The 21,038-nt window shown below is 50.2% G+C and overlaps 1 protein-coding gene across 2 annotated transcripts in view; it reads left to right on the top strand.

The window, feature by feature from the left end:
- Positions 1-21,038, top strand: part of XXYLT1 (xyloside xylosyltransferase 1) — a 129,138-nt gene that overhangs the window by 79,007 nt on the left and 29,093 nt on the right. For both annotated transcript variants that reach the window (XM_041003106.1, XM_041003105.1), the window contains exon 3: positions 6,655-6,787. In XM_041003106.1, the coding sequence (XP_040859040.1) occupies positions 6,655-6,787 (133 nt within the window). The remainder of the gene's footprint in view (positions 1-6,654; positions 6,788-21,038) is intronic.

Raw genomic sequence — 21,038 nt, forward strand, 5'->3', positions numbered from 1 at the left:
TCTCTGGCAGATCCCAGAAGGATTTAAGTCACAGAAAGGCCGACAGGGAGCATGGGCATTTGAGCCATAGAAAAGAGAGGTTTTCAGATGTCGTGTTCCATTCCCTCAGCAGACTAGACTTCCCAGCTAAGAACATTGCATAGCTGCCAGTGGAGTTAGTGGGAAAGCAGGACTGGGGTTCTGCGCTCGAATGTCACCAAAGCTTCCCTGCAAAATTCAAAATTAACCCTGCCCTGTCCTGAGACGAGTGACTCAGAAGGAGCCATGCACAGACAGGCGCCTCAGGTGATGCTGTTGCTGAAACAAACCTACGTCTTTCCAGAATCATTTGCTTTGTCCCCAGAACAGAAGCTGAGCATGACAAACAGCATTAGGGCTGAGTCATTGCTGGCTCTCAGCTTCCATGAAGCAGGGCCCTGTAACCGATGGATAGTCCTGCCTGTGCTCATTAGTTTCACCCTTCTAGCCCCAAAAACCTTTCACCAGAGCTGCTAACAGGTTGCGTAAATCACTCCCAAGCCCCATTTCCTTTTCCTCCCTCCTCTCCCCCTCAGCGGGGGCCCGCTGCTAATGTGGAAAATACAGATTAGCAGGTGTGAGAGGCAGGGACTTCCCGGCCGGACAGAGTGCACAGAGTTACATCCTGTACCCCGCCCCACCCCCATCCCCACCAGGGCCCTCTGTAAGTCCCCTCTCTGCCAGGCCCTTGACCTTGGTTCTGTCCTCAACTTGTATGTTTCCCCCATTGTTGAATACAGGCAGTAATACTGGCTGATGAAATGAGCACATGAGGTGCTTCAGATAATAAAATTAAAAGTTTATTTTGTGCAAATGAATTAGATACATACAATCTGTTCATAGTATACATCATTGGTGAACTTTTTCAAGATGCCTCATGTGTGTGGATTTCAATTTTTTGCACAGAAGTACACTGATCTTTTAGTTCACTCTCCATGAACTTTTTGAAGTTCGTTGTATGTGTTAGCTAAATGTTACTTTCAACTTGCTGTGGTGGTACTAAACCCCCTATTCCAGAGGTTTCTGTTGATCACTGCTCACTACAAGGGAATCCCACAGGCCTGCTGCTGCTCAGGGAGGAGACACGGTGGCCTTGGGCTGTGGGGGAGCCCCCCATGTCCACAGGAGTCGACAGTCAACAGAGATTATCTGGAGCCATGTGTTCTTTCACCCGTGATGTGGACACATTTCTGGTTTTGCAAGATAATGGGATTTAAAAAGGGGACCCTCAGGTTGGTGGAAGACTTTCCTCGGGAGCTTGTAAGAGCCAGATCCAGCCATTGGGGACATATGGCTGCAAGTACATCCTGGCTGAGCCACAGAGTGGAGTAGCTCAAACTCTGTGGGCCCTGGAGGCCTCATGGGAGAGTGGAAGGTACAGGCACCCACCTGGCAAAGCAGTGATTCAGGGCGCAGGTGGCCCTCAGCCCGTGCCTGGCCCTCAGCCAGCTGGAGGAATCCCAGGCATCTGGGCCCAAGGCTTTGGCTCCATCCACCCCATTCCTTGCAAGCAGCCCTTCCCCTGAGGGTGCTGTGAAGGTCACAGCCAGGCCCTGCTGGGAAGCAACTCAAGTTTTCTTGTGGATGTGAGTGCCACCACAGCCAGTTCTAGCCGCAATGCCCTCAGGGACATGGCCCGGATCTGTGGCAGGCAGGGTGGGGGGTGCCCACTGCCTGGTACAGCTGGCCAATGAGACAGACGATTGCAGTGTGGCTCATGGTCCCACAGCAACCAGCCTCTGCAAGCCTGGGGTCATCTCTCACTTGGTGAAGTCACCACTCTTTTTAAATGCCCTGGGGCTCCTACAGATCATGGGGAGGTGGGGTGCTGCCAAGCCACAATGGAAAAGCACCAAGACAGGATAAGGCCCACGTCGTTCAGAGTGGGCAGTAAGGAGGCGAGTCATGATACAAGCAAGCTGCTTGCAGGTGCATGGTTGCAGGACTGAGGTGCCCATCACTCTCCCCTCCACAGAGCCCTCTTGTGACTAGTGGAGAGCTTGTTTGGTGGTCTCTGGCAGAAGCCCTCTGATGGACCATGAACGTTTACCCATGGTGAGCACTGAAGTGATTTCAAAGCCAAAGGGAAGCGCTGGCCCATTGAACTTGTTGCTCCTCCTCTGAGCAGCTGGTGTTGTTTCCTGGCTGGTGGGCTCTGTGCCCACTTGTGCGTGCCTTTTCATCCTGTGCCCGTTGCTCTGGTTGCATGCTCTTTTGGTGAGAGGGGTCTGCCAGGCATTGTTTCTAGGGTTGGGGGAAGGAAGAGGAAAGCAGTTGTCTGATTTTTTTTCTTGGGACCTTTCTTCTCCTGCTGCTGTTCATTTCTAGGTGTCCTGGGTTACCCACTCGGCCTGTAATTCCATCCCCGGTCAGGTCACAGGTCTTGGGGCTGGCTTCATGGGAAGCTTGTGACAGTGACTTGCCCCAAGCTAGTGTCAGCAGCAGGGGTGCGGATATGGGACTCTCCCAGCTGGAGCCCAGGCTGTGAGTGGGTTCTTTGTGGTGCACTAATACCAGCCTTGCTGCCCAGTGTGGCCAAGAGTTGGGGTCTCATGGCTCAGCAGCAAGTGTCACCTTCCTTAGCCTGAAGGGCCAGGAACTTTTGAGGAACGCTGCCCAGGGCCATGGTGGTGGCCATGGCAGTGAGGTCTTGCAGGCTTTGAATGATGCATCCTGAGCAGCACTTTCTGCCTTATCCTTCAGTGGCTGCATTTCTTTAACTTGAAACTGTGCTGTGCTCCCAGAACAGAGAATGAAAATATGAGGGTGAGCAGTCATGACCACTTGTGAAAATGGCACTGCTTTTTGTGTAAAGATTTATTTTTTGAAAGGCAGAGTGACAGAGAGATAAGGGAGAAATGCATACACACACACATAGGAAAAGAGAGAGAATCTTCCATCCATTGATCCACTCCTCAAATGCCCACAACAGCCACAGCTGGACCAGGCCAAAGTCAAGACCCCAGAACCTCCACCCTGATCTCCTACACGGATCAGGGAACTGAACTCCAACCCAGGCACTCTGATTTGAGATGTGGGCATCCCTTGGAGCAGTGACCTGATTCAGGCCACCAGGACTTGGGCCATCCTCTGCTGCTTTTCTCAGGTACATTAACAGGGAATTGAATCGGAAGCGGAGCAGTCAGGACTTGAATCTTTCAGATGTGGAATGGCGGCATTGCAAGCAGTGGTTTAACTTGCTGCACCACTACAGCAGCCTGATACCAATTTTATTATTTCTTTTTCCACTCTGCTTCTGGCAGATATAGTTCAAGTGGAAACATTCTGGAGACCAGAAAGCCCACCTAGACCTTCTGCATCTTAACTCGTTGGGTAAAGATGGACTCCATAGGCTCCTGTTTTGTGGCCCTAAGCATTCTGCAGACTGTGGGTAGAGGGTTCAAGCCCAGACTCCTGAGCCACCTTCTGTGTGCTAAGGGTAGCAGTTCTGCCATTCCCTAGCACAGTCCAGGTGGGCCTACCCTATCTCTTCAAAAACCATCATTCTCCTTGGAACCCAGGGTGTGCACTCTGGCTGCTGAGCCATGCCATGGGGATGCTGGGAGCTCTCAGTCCTCCGGGAGGCCACAGCAGCACTACCAGGTCTTTGAGCTCACTCCTGGGAGATGCTCAGCACAAGGGGCGTTGCTCATACCCCTACATCCGGGCAAGCATCACAGGCAGATCATCATGGCTCAGCTCTCACTTCTGTGATTGCTGAGAGGAGCCTACTGGGAGATGAGCAAGCCAGAGGGGGCCTGCTTGGAAGGATCCCCCAAACACTTTATTGGAAATGAGTGGTTGTAGCTGGAAGAGGGGCAGGCTGGGGCACAGGGTAGCCCCTGGACACCTCCCTGATGTGGGTCTCATACCCAGGCATTGAGTCTATACCTTCGCAGGAGACTAGTGGTCCTAACAGTTATGGCTAACACAACCCCAAGGACATTCTTGGAGGGATGTAGAGATGTATGTGCCTGTTAAGTTAGCATCCCTACTGGATGCCAAGGTGAGCTTACAGGGGACAGGCTTCTTGTAGCCTTACTGCTGCATGGATCATGGCTCTCTCTCTCTCTTCCTCTTTCCTCTCTTGGTTCATCTGGAGGCTTCCATTTGCAGTGGGCAGCTTCCTGGAGCCAGAACCCCTTAGAGAGAGAGATGGCTGCATCTGTGTGGCCGTTGACGATGTTGGGGGAGGGCCTTGCTAGACTTGTGAGGAGGAGCTTTCACCCTCTTTCACAGCTTGGTCAGCCCCACAAAATTGCCATCATGCATCCTGGCCAAATGTCCTTGTTCCCTGCCTTCCTTCTCTGTGGCACCAAGGATGATGTGACACTCCTCTGAAGAGCCTGCCTCTGATCCTGACCCACTATGGTTCTGCCTTACCTTGTATAAGAACTGGTCACTGAGTCCCTGGAGGCAGGGAGCAGGGGTGCAGGAGGCAGACTACAAGCAAGAAGAGAAATGTCCGGGTGGGGGTGGAGATGGTATGCTGTGGCATCCCGAGCCCCCGTGACTTCTTGGTAATCACAGCTTTTTGAGTAATTTATCTGAAAGGAAGAGGGAGAGCAAGAGTGAGAGTGAGAGAGGCTATCTTCCATCCATTTATTCGTTCCAATGTCAAATTCTCATGACATTTGGGGCTGGGCCAGACCAAAGCCAAAGCTGGGATACTTAATCCAGATCTCCTACCTGGGTAGCAGGAATGCAAGTCCTTGAGCCACCACCTGCTTCCTTTCAGGGTATACATTAGCAGGGAGCTGCAATGAGGAGTGAAGCTGGGACTCCAACCCAGGCACCACGATTTGGGATGTGGGCATCCTTGGAGCAGTGACCTGCTCCCCACCCCAGGCGCCTGCCCCACACCACGACTTTGTGTTCCTGGCTTGCCCTGTGTCATTCTGTATGGTATGGTTAATGTCACTTTTATGTGCAGTCATGAGAATGGTCATTTTGCCTGAGTGGTCCAGTGGGAGTGAAGAGGGCCTGTGTGAAGCCAGGCAAGGCCACATTCACAGGGCAGACCCTCTTTCTGATGCCTCTCCCCTGTGGGGACCCAACACAGTTACCAACGAGAAGTTTCTCATCTGTAATTCAGCTTCTTTGTAATTGTTGTTGTTCCTAGAGCAGTACTGCATAATGTCAACTGATAGGTTGTCTCTGCGTCACACAGGAAAATAGAACCCGGAACAAATGAATCAGGGATTTTTCTCGAACTGTAACCCGTGATTTCTTCATCGGCTGATTTAGAGAACAGTGATTGGAGTCTTTAGACATTCCTGAGCCTTGGCCAAATTCCAGAGCCTGTGCTGAGAGGGGGAGGAGGGGTGGGGAGAAGCCAGGATGGGAAGGACGTGCTGCCCCTGCCCTCAGGCACGCAGCAAGGCCCTGCTGTTGGGCAGGCAGGAGAACACGTCCAAGGGGCAGCACCTGTGTGCTGCACCTCTCCAGACCTGCCCGCCAGCTGCCTCTTCCATGAAGTCTTCATTGACTGCCCCAGTCCCTCACGTGGACAGCTATAGCTCGCGGTGGTCTGGAACGTCCATTTCCCACATCGTCGCATCCTCAGCCTTGCGGCCTCACAGCCTCGCAGCCTCGCAGCCTCGCAGCCTCGCAGCCTCGTGGCCTCGCAGCCTCGCAGCCTCGCAGCCTCGCAGCCTCAGCCTCGCAGCCTCGCAGCCTCGTAGCCTTGCAGCCTCGCAGCCTCGCAGCCTCGCAGCCTCGCAGCCTCGCAGCCTCACAGTGGGGGTGGGGGCGGCGGCATTGTGTCAGAGCCATGTGATCGCTCTCTTTCTTGGGGTCTTGTTCCTTCTCCATCTGACCCCCGGCACCCCAGCATTGAGGCTCACGTGACCCCTCTTCCACCACGTGCTCCAGTGTGAGCCTCTCCACTGATGTTAGTCACCTGCCACTCTCCTTGAAGGCAGGATCTCCGCCAGCCTGGCATCTGGCACTTTTGGCAGGTGGCTCACTAAGACTTGGCCAGAGGAAGGGTGAGGGAGTAGCCTGAGCCTGTGCTTCCCCCCTTCTCTCATCCTGAGTCACCTGGAAGCAAGGAAAGCAAGCAGCTGTGTGTGCCAGCCAGTTATGAGACTGAAAAATTGCTGCACGCACTGTCAGTGAGACAGGGGGCTTCCACACTTGGCGGTGCCTCAGCTCTCCAGCCGAGCCTGCCCGGGTGAGCCGTGGTCTATATCCGGGTATACACAATGTGCTGGCAAGGGCCGCTGATGCTAACATGTTGCACCTCATTCTTGTGGGCCATTTACTAACCCTGGGCTGTAGAAGCGAAATGCCTGGATGCTTCCAAGTTTATAGGGGTGTCCACATGCCATGCCATTCCAATCAGAACCTTTCCAGATTGAAAAGGGGCACCATGGAGGCTCATACCCAAGCCACAGGCCCTATATGGGGCACATGGGTCCCTCAGTTTATATGGAATGCCATGTGCACTGTTGGAGGAAAGGACCTGGCAGTTGCTGGGGCATGCTTCGGGGCAATGGGGTTGCAGACCATGGAAGGACCCTTGTTTGCGATGATGGCAGCATTTGGCGATGACGGTGGTGCTCAGGGGCCCTTTCAGTCAAAGCTGAAGCACACTGTGTGTGTGTCTTATTGTTGTCTTTTTCTTCCTTCTAGAGATCCTGCGGATCATTCAGCTGGATCTAGACTTGAAGTATAAGACCAACATCCGAGAGCTATTTGAGGAGTTCGACAACTTCCTGCCTGGTGCAGTCATTGGCATAGCCAGAGAGATGCAGCCAGTGTACAGGTACATAATGGCCGTGGGGGTGACTGCGCGTCCTTCCACCCAGTCACAGGCCTCCATTCCATCTCCTGTCCTTGACGCTCAAGAACGTGCTGTGTTAATTGCTGTAGTTCTTAGTGTCATCTGGTGGGGGGCAAAGGTGGGGCACGTTGCTATCTTGGCAGGAAGATTGTGATCTGTTTCTTCTGACTTGGCTTTTTTAGGGTCTGGATTTTGTAAGCATGGGCTTTGTCTTACAGACAGGATGTCACAACATCCTTTCTGTTCTCTGTATCACTGTGAGTTCTCCCTCTTTCTCTTTGGTCAGTGTAGGGTAGTGGCTGGTGTACTGAGAAGGTGTAGGGTAGTGGCTGGTGTCTTGATGAGGCATAGGGTGGTGGCTGGCGACCTGGGGAGGCATGGGGTGGTGGCTTGTGTTCTGGAGAGGTGTAGGGTTGTAGCCAGTGTCCTGGGGAGGTGTGGAGTGGTGGTGTCCTCAGGAAGTGAGGGATGGTGGTGTCCTGAGGAGGCGTGGAGTGGTGGTGTCTTGGGGAGGTGTGGGGTTGTGGTGTGTTGGGGCGACGTGGGGTGGTAGTGTCCTGGGGAGGTGTGGGGTGGTGGCTTGTGGCCTGGGGAGGTGAGGGATTGTGATGTCCTGGGGAGGCATGGGGTGGTGGTATCCTCAGGAAGTGAGGGATAGTGGTGTCCTGCGGAGGCGTGGAGTGGTGGTGTGTTGGGGCGACGTGGGGTGGTAGTGTCCTGGGGAGGTGTGGGGTGGTGGCTTGTGGCCTGGGGAGGTGAGGGATTGTGATGTCCTGGGGAGGCATGGGGTGGTGGTATCCTCAGGAAGTGAGGGATAGTGGTGTCCTGCGGAGGCGTGAAGTGGTGGTGTCTTGGGGAGGTGAGGGGTGGTGGCTGGTGGCCTGGGGAAGGGAATGTATTAGTCACTGGGCACAGGCAGAGCTATACGTCCTATGTGCTGCAAGTTTTCAGTTTTCTCCTTTGTGGGAGCTAAAACTAGAATGGATGGATCAAGTGTATTCACCCAGCTGAGTGCTGGATAGCCACCAAAATGAGTGCATGGGGGCTGTGTGCTATGGTTGGCAAAACTGAGTGGTCACCTCCAGGGAGACATGCATACCCCAGTACCAGCTGTTGTAAGGAAACCAAGGGAAGGATGATGATCAAAGCCAGCATGGTGGGAATGAGGGGGTGCCATGGGTCCTAGGACACAGACCTGGAGAGCAGCCATGCCTCATTTTCCCACATGGGGGTTAAGGGCATGAGTGTGTGGGTTGTGGTGTGGGTAATCTGTATCTTGGAATTTTAAAATTTTCTTTCTAAAATAGGAAAGGCACAACAGAAAGAAAAAAAGTGTGTTTTGTTGATGTTGTTACACACTAGGCCCATGCCCCAAGTGGAGGCTGAGAATTCCTTGTTGCTGGATCATCCTACAAGGGACAGCTCTGGCTTGTGCTTGCTTGGAGGATCTAGGATTTCCCTCTGCCCTCGGCCTTGGCTCCCAGGGCCTAGTCCCCAGAGAGCTGCAGGGCTCAAGCAAGTAGGAACCTCACAGAGCACGTTTCCTCTCTGCTAGAGAAGGAGAGAGCCTGGAATTGGCTGGCAGCTAGCTGCAAGACCCAGCTCACATAACAGGAAATTCTTGCCTGGGCTCTGAGGGTGCTGATAAGTCCTGGGACCTTACATAATCCTCTCCCTGCTGTCCCAGAGTCACTGCCTCAGCTTTGGCCTCTGCAGTTGGGGTGGAGGGGGAGGGTATGGGCAAACACCTGTTACCTAACCACAGTAGACTGCCCCCAACCTCATTCTCTCACTTTGTGCAAGGTGTTTCTTATACTGGGGTCATTGATTTGGCAATGGGGAGTGTGATCCTAGGAACATGAAGAATCCCAAGTCTTAGGTGCTGGTCCCAGTACTGTCCCCATGCCCCAAAGCTCGCTCGTTCCTTCCTAGAAGGAGACTAGGTGCGCTCCTCACTCCCCCGGCCATGGCAGAAGTGACCACAACTGTCTTCTAACCCCCACTGTCTCTCCTTGGTCGTAGAGGTTGCTGGTCGGCTGTGGAGGCCTGATTTCCCAGGAACACTGAGCCTGGGTTAATCAGGAAAGGCAGGTAGAGTGGTGATACCTTCAACTACACAGCTTGGAATCTTCTCAGGAAACCTAAGTGGAACCCTGGAAGTATCATCATGCTTCATTTAAGCAGTATTGGCTGGCGTTTATCTTTTCTGTAGGCATAGGGTTTTATAAGCAGGGTGACTTTCATCAGTTTAATGGTCTGAGCTTCCCACAAAAGAAATCTCTGTAGCATTTTAGATTGGAAATGCAATTCTCAAAAACAGAGAACTGGCTGGTAGGACCCAAACCATGCTGTTTGCTGGACCAGCCAGAGCACTCAAAACCCATACACACCCCTGAAATGCCATCTCACACTGGGGCTGGGAGTGCCCTGCTGGCCAGTGACACACCAGTGGAATGAGTTTTGCCTTCTTCCACTAGAAAACCGGGCCTGCTGCTGTAGAACTCCCTCATCTTTGGGGTGGGAGGCCAGCTTAGGGGATGAGGGCTGGTTTGAGGGGTGGGACAGGAGAAAGGGTGGGAATGGAAGGTGCAGGGACACGTAAAGCTGGTCGCTTTCTGGAGCAGGACTCTCGGCCCTCGTCTCCCTGGACTTGGCTGTCACAGTGTGCGGGAGATCCGTTGCTGGGTCCCCCTGTTCTGACTGCTGCCCATTTGCTACCCACCCTGAGATCCCTGGCAGAGCTGCCTGCTGGGGTTGGCAGCAATGCAATATCCCAGCATGGGGATGAGTGAAGTAGATGGCTGTTTTGTTATTATTATTATTATTATTAATATTATTGTTTATTATAAATGGAGTCTAATAGCATCTAGAAAAGGAAAGCAACATTTGAAATCATCTTAAAACAATACAAAAGCAGATGCTGACTGATTAAGTAAGTCTCTATTTTTTAAGGTTTATTTATTTTTATTGGAAAGGTAGATATACAGAGACAGAGAGAAAAGATCTTCCATCCTCTGGTTCACTCCCTAAGTGGCTATAATGGCTGAGCTGATTTCTGAAACTCGTGGCTACTATCAGGTGCCCTGCCTGGGTTCCAAGACCCAAGGACTTGATCCATTCTCCACTGCTTCCTCAGGCCACAAGCAGGGAGCTGGGTGGGAAATGGAGCAGCTGCAATAGGAACCGGTTCCCATATGGAATCCCGGTGCTTGCATGGGGAGGATTAACAATTGAACTATCACACTGGCCCTATGAGCCTGTTCTTAATGTGGAAAGGAAATAACAGGAATAGATGTGGGTTTCCTCCCCCCCCCCCAGTTATGTCATTTTTATCACTTGTCCCACGGTGACTGCTCTTCAAAAGGGAGCTTATTATTTCATGTTTACAGCTGGCTCCCTCTATTGTGTGCCTTGAATGTTACAACCTTGGGCAGGGGTGAGGAAGAAATAATACTCAGTGTCCATTTGATGAATAGTTTTTACAATTTTCCCCTCCAAACATTCCCTGAGCCGCCTGGGTTTTCTGGAAAACGATGCTGGAGCTGCCTCTTCATAGTGAGCTAAGCCCCCTGGGCTGGATCTTTGGTGGCGAAGTGTTCAAATTGGGATGGTCAAAATGAGAGAAGAGTCAAGGATCTTTTTTTGTGAACAGACAACTGTAACTTTGCAAATATGTTCCATTCAGAATTTGTTTCTGATTTGGAACCAGCTGGGGACAAAAAGTGGCCACCTCAGGCAGAAAGGACTGAGAGACCAAAGCTAGAGGTGCACCAAATCAGTATTGCACAATGTAACTTCCTAAGTTCTTAGGGACAGAAGCTTGTCTTGGGGGTGATGACTAGATATAAAAATCCCTTGCACCCAGGACAGGTGGGTGAGTTATGGATGGTAGCCAGAAAGTTAAACCTGTGGCCAATGGAAGTTACCCAGATTTTCTCAAGAACTACAGCTGACATTCTGGACATCTGTGACCGGCCCGACAGCATTGCTGCTCTTAGTGATTCTGGGTGTCCCATGTTTTGGAGGGTGAGTGCCCAGGATTTCCTAGCAGTGTTTGTGACCAAGATGGTTGCATTTGTTTCCAGCTGGATTCCTGCAGCTTCCTCATGAGCGCATTAAAGCAGAGTGGAGAGAGCTATTGGGCCCTCCTGGGTGTAACCAATAAAAACGATACAGGTGTGTCAACAGGGAAAAAAGCAGTCCGATGCAAAGCAAATAGCATAGGTTGTCCTCGGGAGCAAATGACCCACACACCCCTTTCCAGGTCACTGGATTCTCAGATCCTCCATGGTCCCATCTGCAAGTGGGGACCATGATGCAGTGTGAAGTGACACGTGGAAGTTTCTGGTATGAAACCCCTTGGGAAAGACTGCTTTCTCCCTCCCTGCCTGCCTTCTCCTCCTAAGGCCTGTTTTCTTTGCCTGGCTTTTCTTCAGGATTCCTCCTGTCCTACCCTAACCCCAACTGCTCTGCTCAGGCTTGCCGGTTATCATACAGGAGACCAGTTAAATCGAAGTTAAGACAAATAATATGTATTATTTTTGTACAGTGAGTTGGTCCCCATTATGGCACAGGACATACTTGTGCTAAGTAATTATTTTTATGTATCTGAAGCTTAATTTTCTATGTATGTTACTATACTCATTTTTTTTAAGGTTTATTTATTTTTTATTTAAAAGGGAGAGTTATAGAGAGAGAAGGCAGAATACAGAAAGGGATCTTCCATCTGCTGCTTCTCTTTCCAAATGGCCACAACAGTCAGATGTGAGCTATATGAAGCCAGGAACCAAGAGTCAGGAGCTTCCTCAGGGTCTCCCACATGGGTACAGGGGCCCAAGAAATTGGGCCATCTTTCTCTGCTTTCCCAGGCAATGAGCAGGAAGCTGGAGTGAAAGTGGGACTTTCCAGACTCAATTCAGTCCTCGGGATACAGGCACCACAGGTAGAAACTTAGCTTGCTATGCCATGACACCAGTCCAATGACCCTTAAATTTAAGAGGGTGTCCTATTCGCTTGGCTACCCCACATCTACCCATGATTTTAAAACTTCCTCTTTAGCAGAAACCAGTGATCTGACATTCCTGCAGACCCTGAGTGAGCAGAAGCCCAGGACACAGAAGAAATGCTGTGGGGGCTGGGCGTGAGGGCTGAGAGGCAACTCTCAGAGTCTCCACGGAGTACAGCCTGAGCTGCACCCATCTGCAGGGGCTGGGAAGCCACGTGGTGGCCTGGTCTCGGGGCACGGAGACCTCCGAGGCTAGCCACAGGGCTCCTGTTGATCCGGAAATGAGTGAGTAAGAAAGAGGGAGTATATGTTTATGTTGGGCAGCAGGAACTGCAGCCCACGGTCATGGTCGCTTTGTCCTGGTGCTGGCCTCCCGAGGAGCCTCTGAATGGGTCCTTTGTGGGCTGAGGGCATGGGCTTCTAGTTTTATCCTCTGGGGTGGAGGTGGGGGGCTCTTAAGGCCCTGTGTGCTGGAAGGAACCCAGGCCTCCTCTGAGCTGGAAACAGCCAGGCTTCTTCTGGCAGCTGCTGATACTGCACCACCAGGCAGAAATGGGCTCTTGTGTTCAGTATTTCAATAGTGTCTGTTCTTCCACCTTCTAGGTCATGTGGGCTTCATGCATTCATTCATGTATTATTATTATTATTTTATTGGCTGTGTTGTGCCAGCCTGGTTTCCTTTCAGATGCTTGCAATGAATGTATCCATCCAGGCTACATAGACTGTGCAGGCCGCTGGGTGGGTATGTGCTATCAGGAGAGTACTGAGGAGGAAGTGAAGACTAGCACTTGGCAAGGGAGAAGATGGACAGGCACCTGCCTCTACTGCTGGGGCGCTGCGTGACCTTGGGCAAGTCTGGGTGTCCTGCCTGGAGCTGTCGCTCCATAAAGCATTCCACATGGCAGAGTGGACAGGTGTTCAGTGAGACAGTGTGCATGACAGTGCCCACTGCAACCATGGTGGCGTGATCTGAGTCCCAGGGCACCACTCCTTGGTCTTGTGACCTCTAGAGATGTCATTTTACTTCAGAGCCTCAATTTCCTTGAACGCACACTCAAGGCCCCAAGCACTTGGCAACCCCCTGAGGACCCCAGAGCAATTGGCATCTCCACTGTGAGTCCCTTTGCCTTCTGGATACCTGGCTCCCTTCCTGGCTCCCTCCCTGGGTTTGCAGACTTTCTCTGTGCTGGGAGAGTGAAGGGCTGCAGCCCAACTCCCCCGAAGGATTCAATATCTGCATGGGCCCTCTGGATCCTTACATAGTTTTAGGAATTTACAGAACAGATATGGTGTTACAAGGAGGAAATGACAAGTCTACAACCCTACAAAGCAACCGTAAAATTCCAAGAGAATATTAGGAAATGAGAGCTCTGTGGTGGGAAGGAGTGTGTTGAAGGCCACAGAAGACGCAGTGGAGGGACAGAGATTTCTGCTTTCTGCTCCTGTGGGGGTGTCTTGGTCCCTGTCACCCTGTGCAGAGAGTGAATTTCTTGCCATGCTACTTGCTTCCAGATGCCAAGCCATGGCTCTGGCCTCGATCACCACTGAGACTTCTGGCCCATACAGAAGTTTATCTCATCCCTGTATCTTTGCCTCTACTGTCCCTCACCTTGGAGTAAAAAGAAATTTATATATACTTACATATATATGTATACATATATCATATATTTTCCTTAGACATTCTAATATCTGGTGGGTTTTTTAAAAAAAGATTTCTGTACATGTAGCATTGTGTTTGTGAGACAGAATGTATCCTTTTTATGCCCTTTATTTATTTATTTATTTATTTATTTATTTTTTACTTTGAAAGAGTTACAGAGAGAGAGAGAGGAATAGACACACAGAGAGGGAGATCCTCCATCTGCTGGTTCATTCCCAAAATGGCTGCAATAGCCAGAGCTGGGCTAGGCCAAGTCAATAGTCTAGAACTCCATCTGGGTCTCCCACTTGGATACAGGGGTTCAAGGACTTGGACCATCCTTCACTGCTTTCCCAGGCCATAAGCTGGGAGCTGGATCAGAAAGTGAAGCTGCTGGGATACACAATGATACACATATGTGATGCCAGAACCAGTAGGCAGGGACTAGCCTATTCTACCACCATGCCAGTCCTTAGGTTTCTTTTGTTTGTTTATTTGTTTGGTGTGTTAAAGATTTATTTATTTTACAGAGAAAGAGAGGTTACTGTATCTTCCATCCACTTGTTCACTCCCCAAATGGCTGCAACAGCCTAAATTAGGCCACGCTGTAGCTAGAAGCCAAGAATTCCATCTGGGTCTCCCACATGCATGGCAGGAGCCGAAGTGCCATTTCCAATGCAGTAGTCGGGAGAAGGATTGGAAGTGGAGTGGCTGGGACTCAAACTGGTGCTTACATGGGAAGTTGGCATCGCAGACAGAGGCTTAACCCTTTGAGCCACAGTGCTGACCCTGCAAGATTTTTGTTTGTGTTTTTGTCATTTAACAGTATATCTGACCGTCCTTTTACCCAACTCAACCTTCCTTTGTTAAACATGGATGGTTTCCTGGGTGTTTTTGTTTGTTTGTTTTGTTTTTTGTTTCACTTTTTTACTATGGAAAGCTTCTGACAAAAAACAAAAGTAGACAAGATCCTGTAATATTCTGGGTATTTCAATATGGAGCTTTAATAATTTCCAGATCTTAGCTGATCCTTTGCTTTTCCTTGCTTTGCTTTTTTGAGAGGCAGAAAGAAAAGCAGACAGAGCTTTTATTTGCTGGTCCACTTCCCAAACGCCTAAAGCTAGGAACTCAATCCAGGTCTCCCACATGGGTGTCAAGGCTCACCTGTTGCTTCCCAGAGTTAGCAGGGAGATGGAATCAGGAGTGGAACCAGGACTCAAGCCCAGGCCCTCTGGTCTAGGATAGAGGAATCTAATCCCTGATCCAAATGTCCACCCCTTCCTTAGCCAGTCTTGCCTATCTCGGCTCATAATCTTCTTTTCCTCTTTCCCCACAGGGAAGCAGTCCCAAGCATCCCACCACTAAATCTGTCAAGATCATTTTTTTGTTGTTGTTATCTTTTTCAAAAACAAGCCTGCCTTCACTCAGTTAAATCGAACTGATGGTGCCCCTTGGTCTTTGAGCTCCATAGTCTGAAATTGATTGGTTTGAAGGAGGCGCCTCCCACACCCTGCCAACCAGCACCCTGAATGTCCCTCTAGACCATCTCACATCGAGAGGTTCCCACACACAAGTCTAGGTCCCTGTTCACCACGCATGAACGAGTTTGCTTGGTCAAAGCACCTACATTCAGCAACACTACCATCACTTCAGGATGTGTGAGCGGAGGGCCTGAAGACAAAATGTACTAGAGTTTCTTTTTTCCTCTCACCTCCCAGAATTAATTTCTTGCAGTTTTTGTTTAGAAAAAGTCAACCAAGGTTGAGCCTGTCAGTTTCTATTGAATGAATCTTAAGAGAGAAAAATCATAGCTTCATTTTAGTGGTTCCTCTACTCCCTGGAGTTTTAGAAATCTGGGTTATTTCTGCACAACCCAGAGGCAAGCTTTAGTCCCTGCAGAAATCCTTCATAGTAGGGGAGGGATGCTCCTGTCCCTGGTAGAGATGAGAAATCTACATGAAGTTAGTGGTTTTGAAGCTCTCAGTAAGAAAATACATTTGAACTGGGGAAGCTCTTGGCAAAAGCATCTGCATGAGGCACAGATGCCAGCTGATGGCTGAGCCCTTGGGTAAGCTGGGAAGGAGGGACTGGGGGGCAGGTGGTCTGGGGGAGACTACAGTGGATGGGAGTGCTCAGGCTGAGCAGGGAGAGCCAGGTTGAAGGGGCTTTCCATGTCTGCAAGTTCAGCTGATTTCAGTTTGTCCATCTACCTGTACCTCATAGGCACGTTAGCATCCCCGAGTCAATTCCAGACGACCACTGGTGGCTCCTGGAAAACTAGGGGAGGAACAGGGCAAATGGAGGACAGGCAGCCACATGCTATCCGTGCTACATGGAGTGGCAGCCAGCCTGCAAGAGATGCTTACTAACCGGATGTCCACTTCCTCAGCTGGATGCAGGCCAGCCACTGAGTGCTTGGTCCTCTCCCAGAACTAGCTTTCATTTAATGTTTCTTTAAAACAGCCTGTGTTATGCTTGCCAGCCTCAGTTTTCCTTGGACTGTACCACAGGGTCAAGAGCCTTGTGGAATTTGGAAGGCCAGGACATGGTCCCAGCTTTTGAAGAGAGTGATGGAGACAGAGCAGGTGTCACATAGTGACCATACAAGTGCTGCGGGTGCTGTTGTGCTGTACTGGGGTGTGGCTCATCTCTCTTCGGTGTCTTGGGTGGGAAGCTTGGACCTGCATGGAGAGTGAGAGGTGCGGGGACTTACAGAGATAGGCCTTCAGTGAGTGGTTGAGGATGCGGCTTGTGGAGGAATTAAGCTGGTCCTCCCAAGGTGCTTTGGTTAGTCCTCCCAAGGGTCCACCAAACCCAGCCCTTCATTCTGTCTGGAGATGCGAGTACTTTTTCCCACATACTCTTGGTGTGTGAACATGGTGAGCCACTGGGTCACCAGGCCTCAGTCCTGGTTGGTTTGTTGTGGCACTGGAAAGCCAACTAATACATATGATGCACAAAGGCAGAGTTGCTGTTGAGAGATGCCCCTTGGGTGAACATGAAGATGGTCTGCTGTGGGCATGGCCGAGTGGTCCACTGTGCCTCCATTGGAAGTGAGCCACAGGCTCCTGTCTTCCCTTGGGAGGTTATGGGATTGTCTCTGCTCCAGGTGAGGCCTCTGATAAATGCCTTTGAGTGCACCGAACTCTGTGCCTAAGAGAGAGCGCACTTCATGGGCACTTGGTGGCAGCATGGCCACACAGTCCACAGAGATGGGACCCTGTCCCCTGGGAGGCTTGCAGCCTGGCTGGTGGGACATGGGCCTAGTTAGGTGCTACTGGTGAGGCCCACTGAAGAATGAAGGGTGGAGCACACTCTCATTTATGCCTGGCTCTATAACCTACTCCTTTTGCCAAGTGAACATCTTATCAACAGAAGCTCATTTGCAATCCAGACAGGGAATAAAGAAGCTCACCTGTAAAGGATTCCTGGGGTAGAGGGCAAGCTGGCATGCTCTGATTGCCATGGTACATGCATGGTAGGAGACCTTCTGTGTCAGACAGCATGGAGTTACATGTGACCAGCACCACCCAAGGGACGTTTCTTTGTGGCTCCATGGCAATCATGGTTACACATTTGGTTGCATACATGTATTTCAGCAGGTGGCTATGTGATGCTTTTATTGGACATATCCAGTGCTTAAATGAGTTTGGATTGGAATGAGCATCTGTCTCCTACTCCTGCAATGGCTGCCTTAAAAAATTTTTGTTTTTGAGAGTGAGGGAGAGAAAAAACACACATTTCCATTAACTGATTCACTCCTTTAACACCTTCAACAGCCAGGGCTGTTGTAGGGCTGAAACTCAATCCCATATGGGTGGTCGGGCTGGGTGTGCATTAACAGGAAGCTGAAGTTAGGAAGGGAAAGTGGAGATTACCTCCAGATACCCCCTGGGGGACATGGACCTCTTCACTGGCGGGCCGAGCCTTTGGCTCTTGGTGACATTCTGGTGACTCAGTCCCTGAGATCTTCCCTTTGAAGGTGGTAGTTAATCCTCAACAGCATGAAGATACTGGCAGGGATGCTTTGACCCAGGAGGCTGGCCTTTTCAGCGGTTGCTGTCTGTGGGAGACTTTGCATCACTGTTTGTGAAAGAGGACACTCCTCTGGGAAGCCAGAATTGCTTAGAGAGGACGGTCACAGGCTATGAATTTGGAATCATAAAGTAGGTAGCATCATCCTAGCCCTGCACTCAGGCTGACCATGAAGGAGCATGTCACGTTCCTGATACTGGCATAAAGCTGGCAGAGAGTCTGGAAGCTGTTTAAGACTTAAGGATGAATTCTTGGATTCAGGAGTTGCCCAAGCAGAGGAGGGCAGCCCCATCTCTTCAGCCTATGTCATCTTATCCTGATGCTTATGGGCTTGTGAGACATGCCATTGGTGCTCTTTAAGCTGTTTTGCCCCATTCTGCAAAGTGGCTAGTTCTCACTTTGCAAATTAAAGCTATGAGTGTATATATTTGATGTAATTTTAAATGTACATCACATACACACACACACACACACACACACACACACACACACACACACATCACACACTAACCTCAGACTCACCAGCCAGTGAACATTAAGGCCAAGCACAATGCTGATACAGAAGTGTGTTTTAGAAGGAAACTTTATTGGAGCCAGCCTTGCTGCTGCCTGCTTGGTAAAGCGGTAGAGACCTTGTTGGTGATACTACATAGTGTCCTCCTAGCTAACCCTAGAGAGAGGGAGAGCTAGGTATCTCCTGGGTAATTAAATATTTCTCCTGTGTGACTAATGAGATGTCCGTTGCCTGATTTAACTAGTAGGAACCCTACAGCCAAACTTGAGGTGCCACTGTGGCAAGCTTTGGGTAGTCAGAGTGCATGTTAGTGTCTTTGTTGTTTAAGACCAGTTCCTTCCAGAACCCCAGGAGGGGTGAGATTTGAAGGAAGAAAGGGATTGAAGGGTGTTTCATCTGAATCACCATGCCACCTAGTTCCTCTGGACCCCTTGCTTGAGGTCAGATAAGGTAAATCTCTTGGCAAACAGGCTTTGGTAGGACTGCCCACATATCTACAAGTCCCTTAGCTTAGAATGGACTGTGTCCCGATAAACTCATCAGGAGCTGAAAATATTGTGAAATCAAAAAGGCATTTGGTACACCCAGCCTCCCAAACATCACAGCTTGGCAACACAGAGCTCCTTGTGACTTCAGGGCTGACTGAGCATATGCACCCTGTTTTGTGACTTTTTGCTTGCCCAGGAAAAGATCACAGCCGAAACCTAGTTTCTACCAAATGCATTTCACTTATGTACCTGGTGAAGCTAGGAAATGACATCATTAAATCAGAGACCGTCTGCTCTCTGAAGTTCAATTCTTGAGATCAGTAGCTTACATTTAGGGTCTGATAAGGTGTCACATTCTCAAGGAGAAGGGAGAGTTTATTTTCTAGCTGTCATCACAATAAAACACCTGTTACTCCTGTGACCGGCTAAGTAAGCTGCATCACATGGTGTATCTGGACTTGTCATGTGGTGAACGCACACAGGATGTTCTGGGCCATCCTTGGGCTGGAGTCAGGCTTGGTCTAGACTATGAAAGTGAAGAGGAGGTGTAACCTGCCTCTGTGAATGAATCTCAGCAGGTGTCAGCAACTATGCTGCTGCTGCAGCAGATACCAGCTGTGCAGCTTGAAAGCAGAGTCTTGTTCCCCACCATGCTGGAGATTCAGATGTGCAAGTTCCGCGTGCTGTCCATTGTACCATCATGTGACAGAGAAGGCAGGGGACAAGCTCTCTTCTGCCTTTTTTTTTTAAGTTTTTTTAAAGATTTATTTATTTTATCGGAAAGGCAGATGTACAGAGAGGAGGAGAGACAGAGAGGAAGATCTTCTGTCTGATGATTCACTCCCCAAGTGGCCACAGCGGCTGGTGCTGTGTCGATCCGAAGCCAGGAGCCAGGAACTTCTTTCCGGGTCTCCCACATGGGTGCACAGTCCTAAGGCTTTTGGGCCATCCTCAGCTTCTTTCCCAGGCCACAAGGAGGGAGGTGGATGGGAAGTGGAGCTGCTGGGATTGGAACCATCGCCCGTATGGGATCCCAGCGCTTTCAAGGTGAGGACCTTAACCATTATCCTATTGTATTGGGCCCTTAAGTTTTTTTAAAGTTTCCAATGTTGTTTACATATTTGAGAAAGATGTATGCCCGTGAGGATCACTGAATAGGGTGGAGAAGGTTAAGGCTTGGGGGAAGGTCAGGAGAAAAAAGAAAAAGAAAATTGGAAGCATTTGTTCCACCCACCTTCCCCACTTGCCTGCTTTTGAACATCAAGGAAAACATGACTTTGCTTTCCTGTTCCACGATACATAAGACGAATGTGGAAAGCCCCGTGGCAAAAGAGCAGAAACTATGGCCAGATTGGAAGTGAGTGGAGTAGCCACCTGTGTGATTTTGTGCTTACCACAGCATGACATCCATAGCTATCAAGGTGCCTAGATGAAGGGATTTGAGTGTCCACTTGCACTGTGCTGATCTCTGCACCCAGCTGCACTCCAAGGCCACAAGGAAAGCTTTGCATCCACCCTCTCCACCTCTTCCTTCCAGTTCTGCCTTGACCCCTACCATGGGCTAGCCAGGACACTTTCTCTGTTGTACCTTCTGTCCCATGGCTACTATGACTGTATGACTGAGTGATCCCCTAGGGCAGGAATACCACCTGCAGCCAAGCCTATGTTTGTGGGCTGCCTCACGTGACTTACACAAAGCTAATGTACTCACTCCCTATGGTCAGTTCTCAGTCCGAGAATCTATTTCTGGATCTAGACTTTTGAGATGAAGGTCCTCATGACCTGATGCCACTTTCTGGGATGGGCCAGGGGCAAAGATTCAGTTCCCAAACTGCCCAAACCCCAAGTCTCCAGGCCCTCTGCCAGACACCTTTACTAGCCACTCAGTTGTCTTCGTTCATGTTCCTGCCAGCACAAGTTTCTTAAGAGTGGCCCTGGTGGCTTGAACAGTGCCCAACTGTTCACTGGTTTTAATTTGTATTTTAAATCTGCTCCTCATACTAATTCAGTGAAGTAGGAAGGCAAGTTGCTTTAGCCCCATTTTGCAGAAGAGACTCAACTTGGGCCACACTGTGTTTACCCAGGGTTCCTCATTCCCTTGGTTAGGGCTGGACCTCAAGGTCTCGCTTATTCTCTGTGGAAGCAGCAGATCCTAAGAAGGTTTGCAGCCCCAACACTGCTGCCTTCCATCCTGCATCATCTTGTAGAATCTGCAGCAAGTTTTTGCGTGTTGATCATTAAATCTTTCCATTAAAATTTCTAAAAGCATGCCACCTCCTACCTTGGCATTTGAGCCTCCTACAAAGTGTCCTCTGTCCCCGACCACATTTGAATTTGTCAGAGGAAGCTGTATGTCTGCATTAACATGTGCAAGCCTCTACAGCAAAATGATCTTTTCTTCCAAGTGTGGTGATGGTCCTGGTGCTGCTGCGTTGAGTGTGTGATAGGAGGTGTGCCTGGACTGCTGCAAGGTCTTTCTTGAGGGGTTTGAACATCAGGGCAGCTCATGTTTGAAAGTGGAATAGATCCAGTCAGGCTACTCATAGCTTCTG

Source organism: Ochotona curzoniae, unplaced genomic scaffold (genome assembly GCF_017591425.1).
Source record: "Ochotona curzoniae isolate NIBS_2020 unplaced genomic scaffold, NIBS_Ocur_1.0 scaffold_2587, whole genome shotgun sequence".
Taxonomy (NCBI): Eukaryota; Metazoa; Chordata; class Mammalia; order Lagomorpha; family Ochotonidae; genus Ochotona; species Ochotona curzoniae.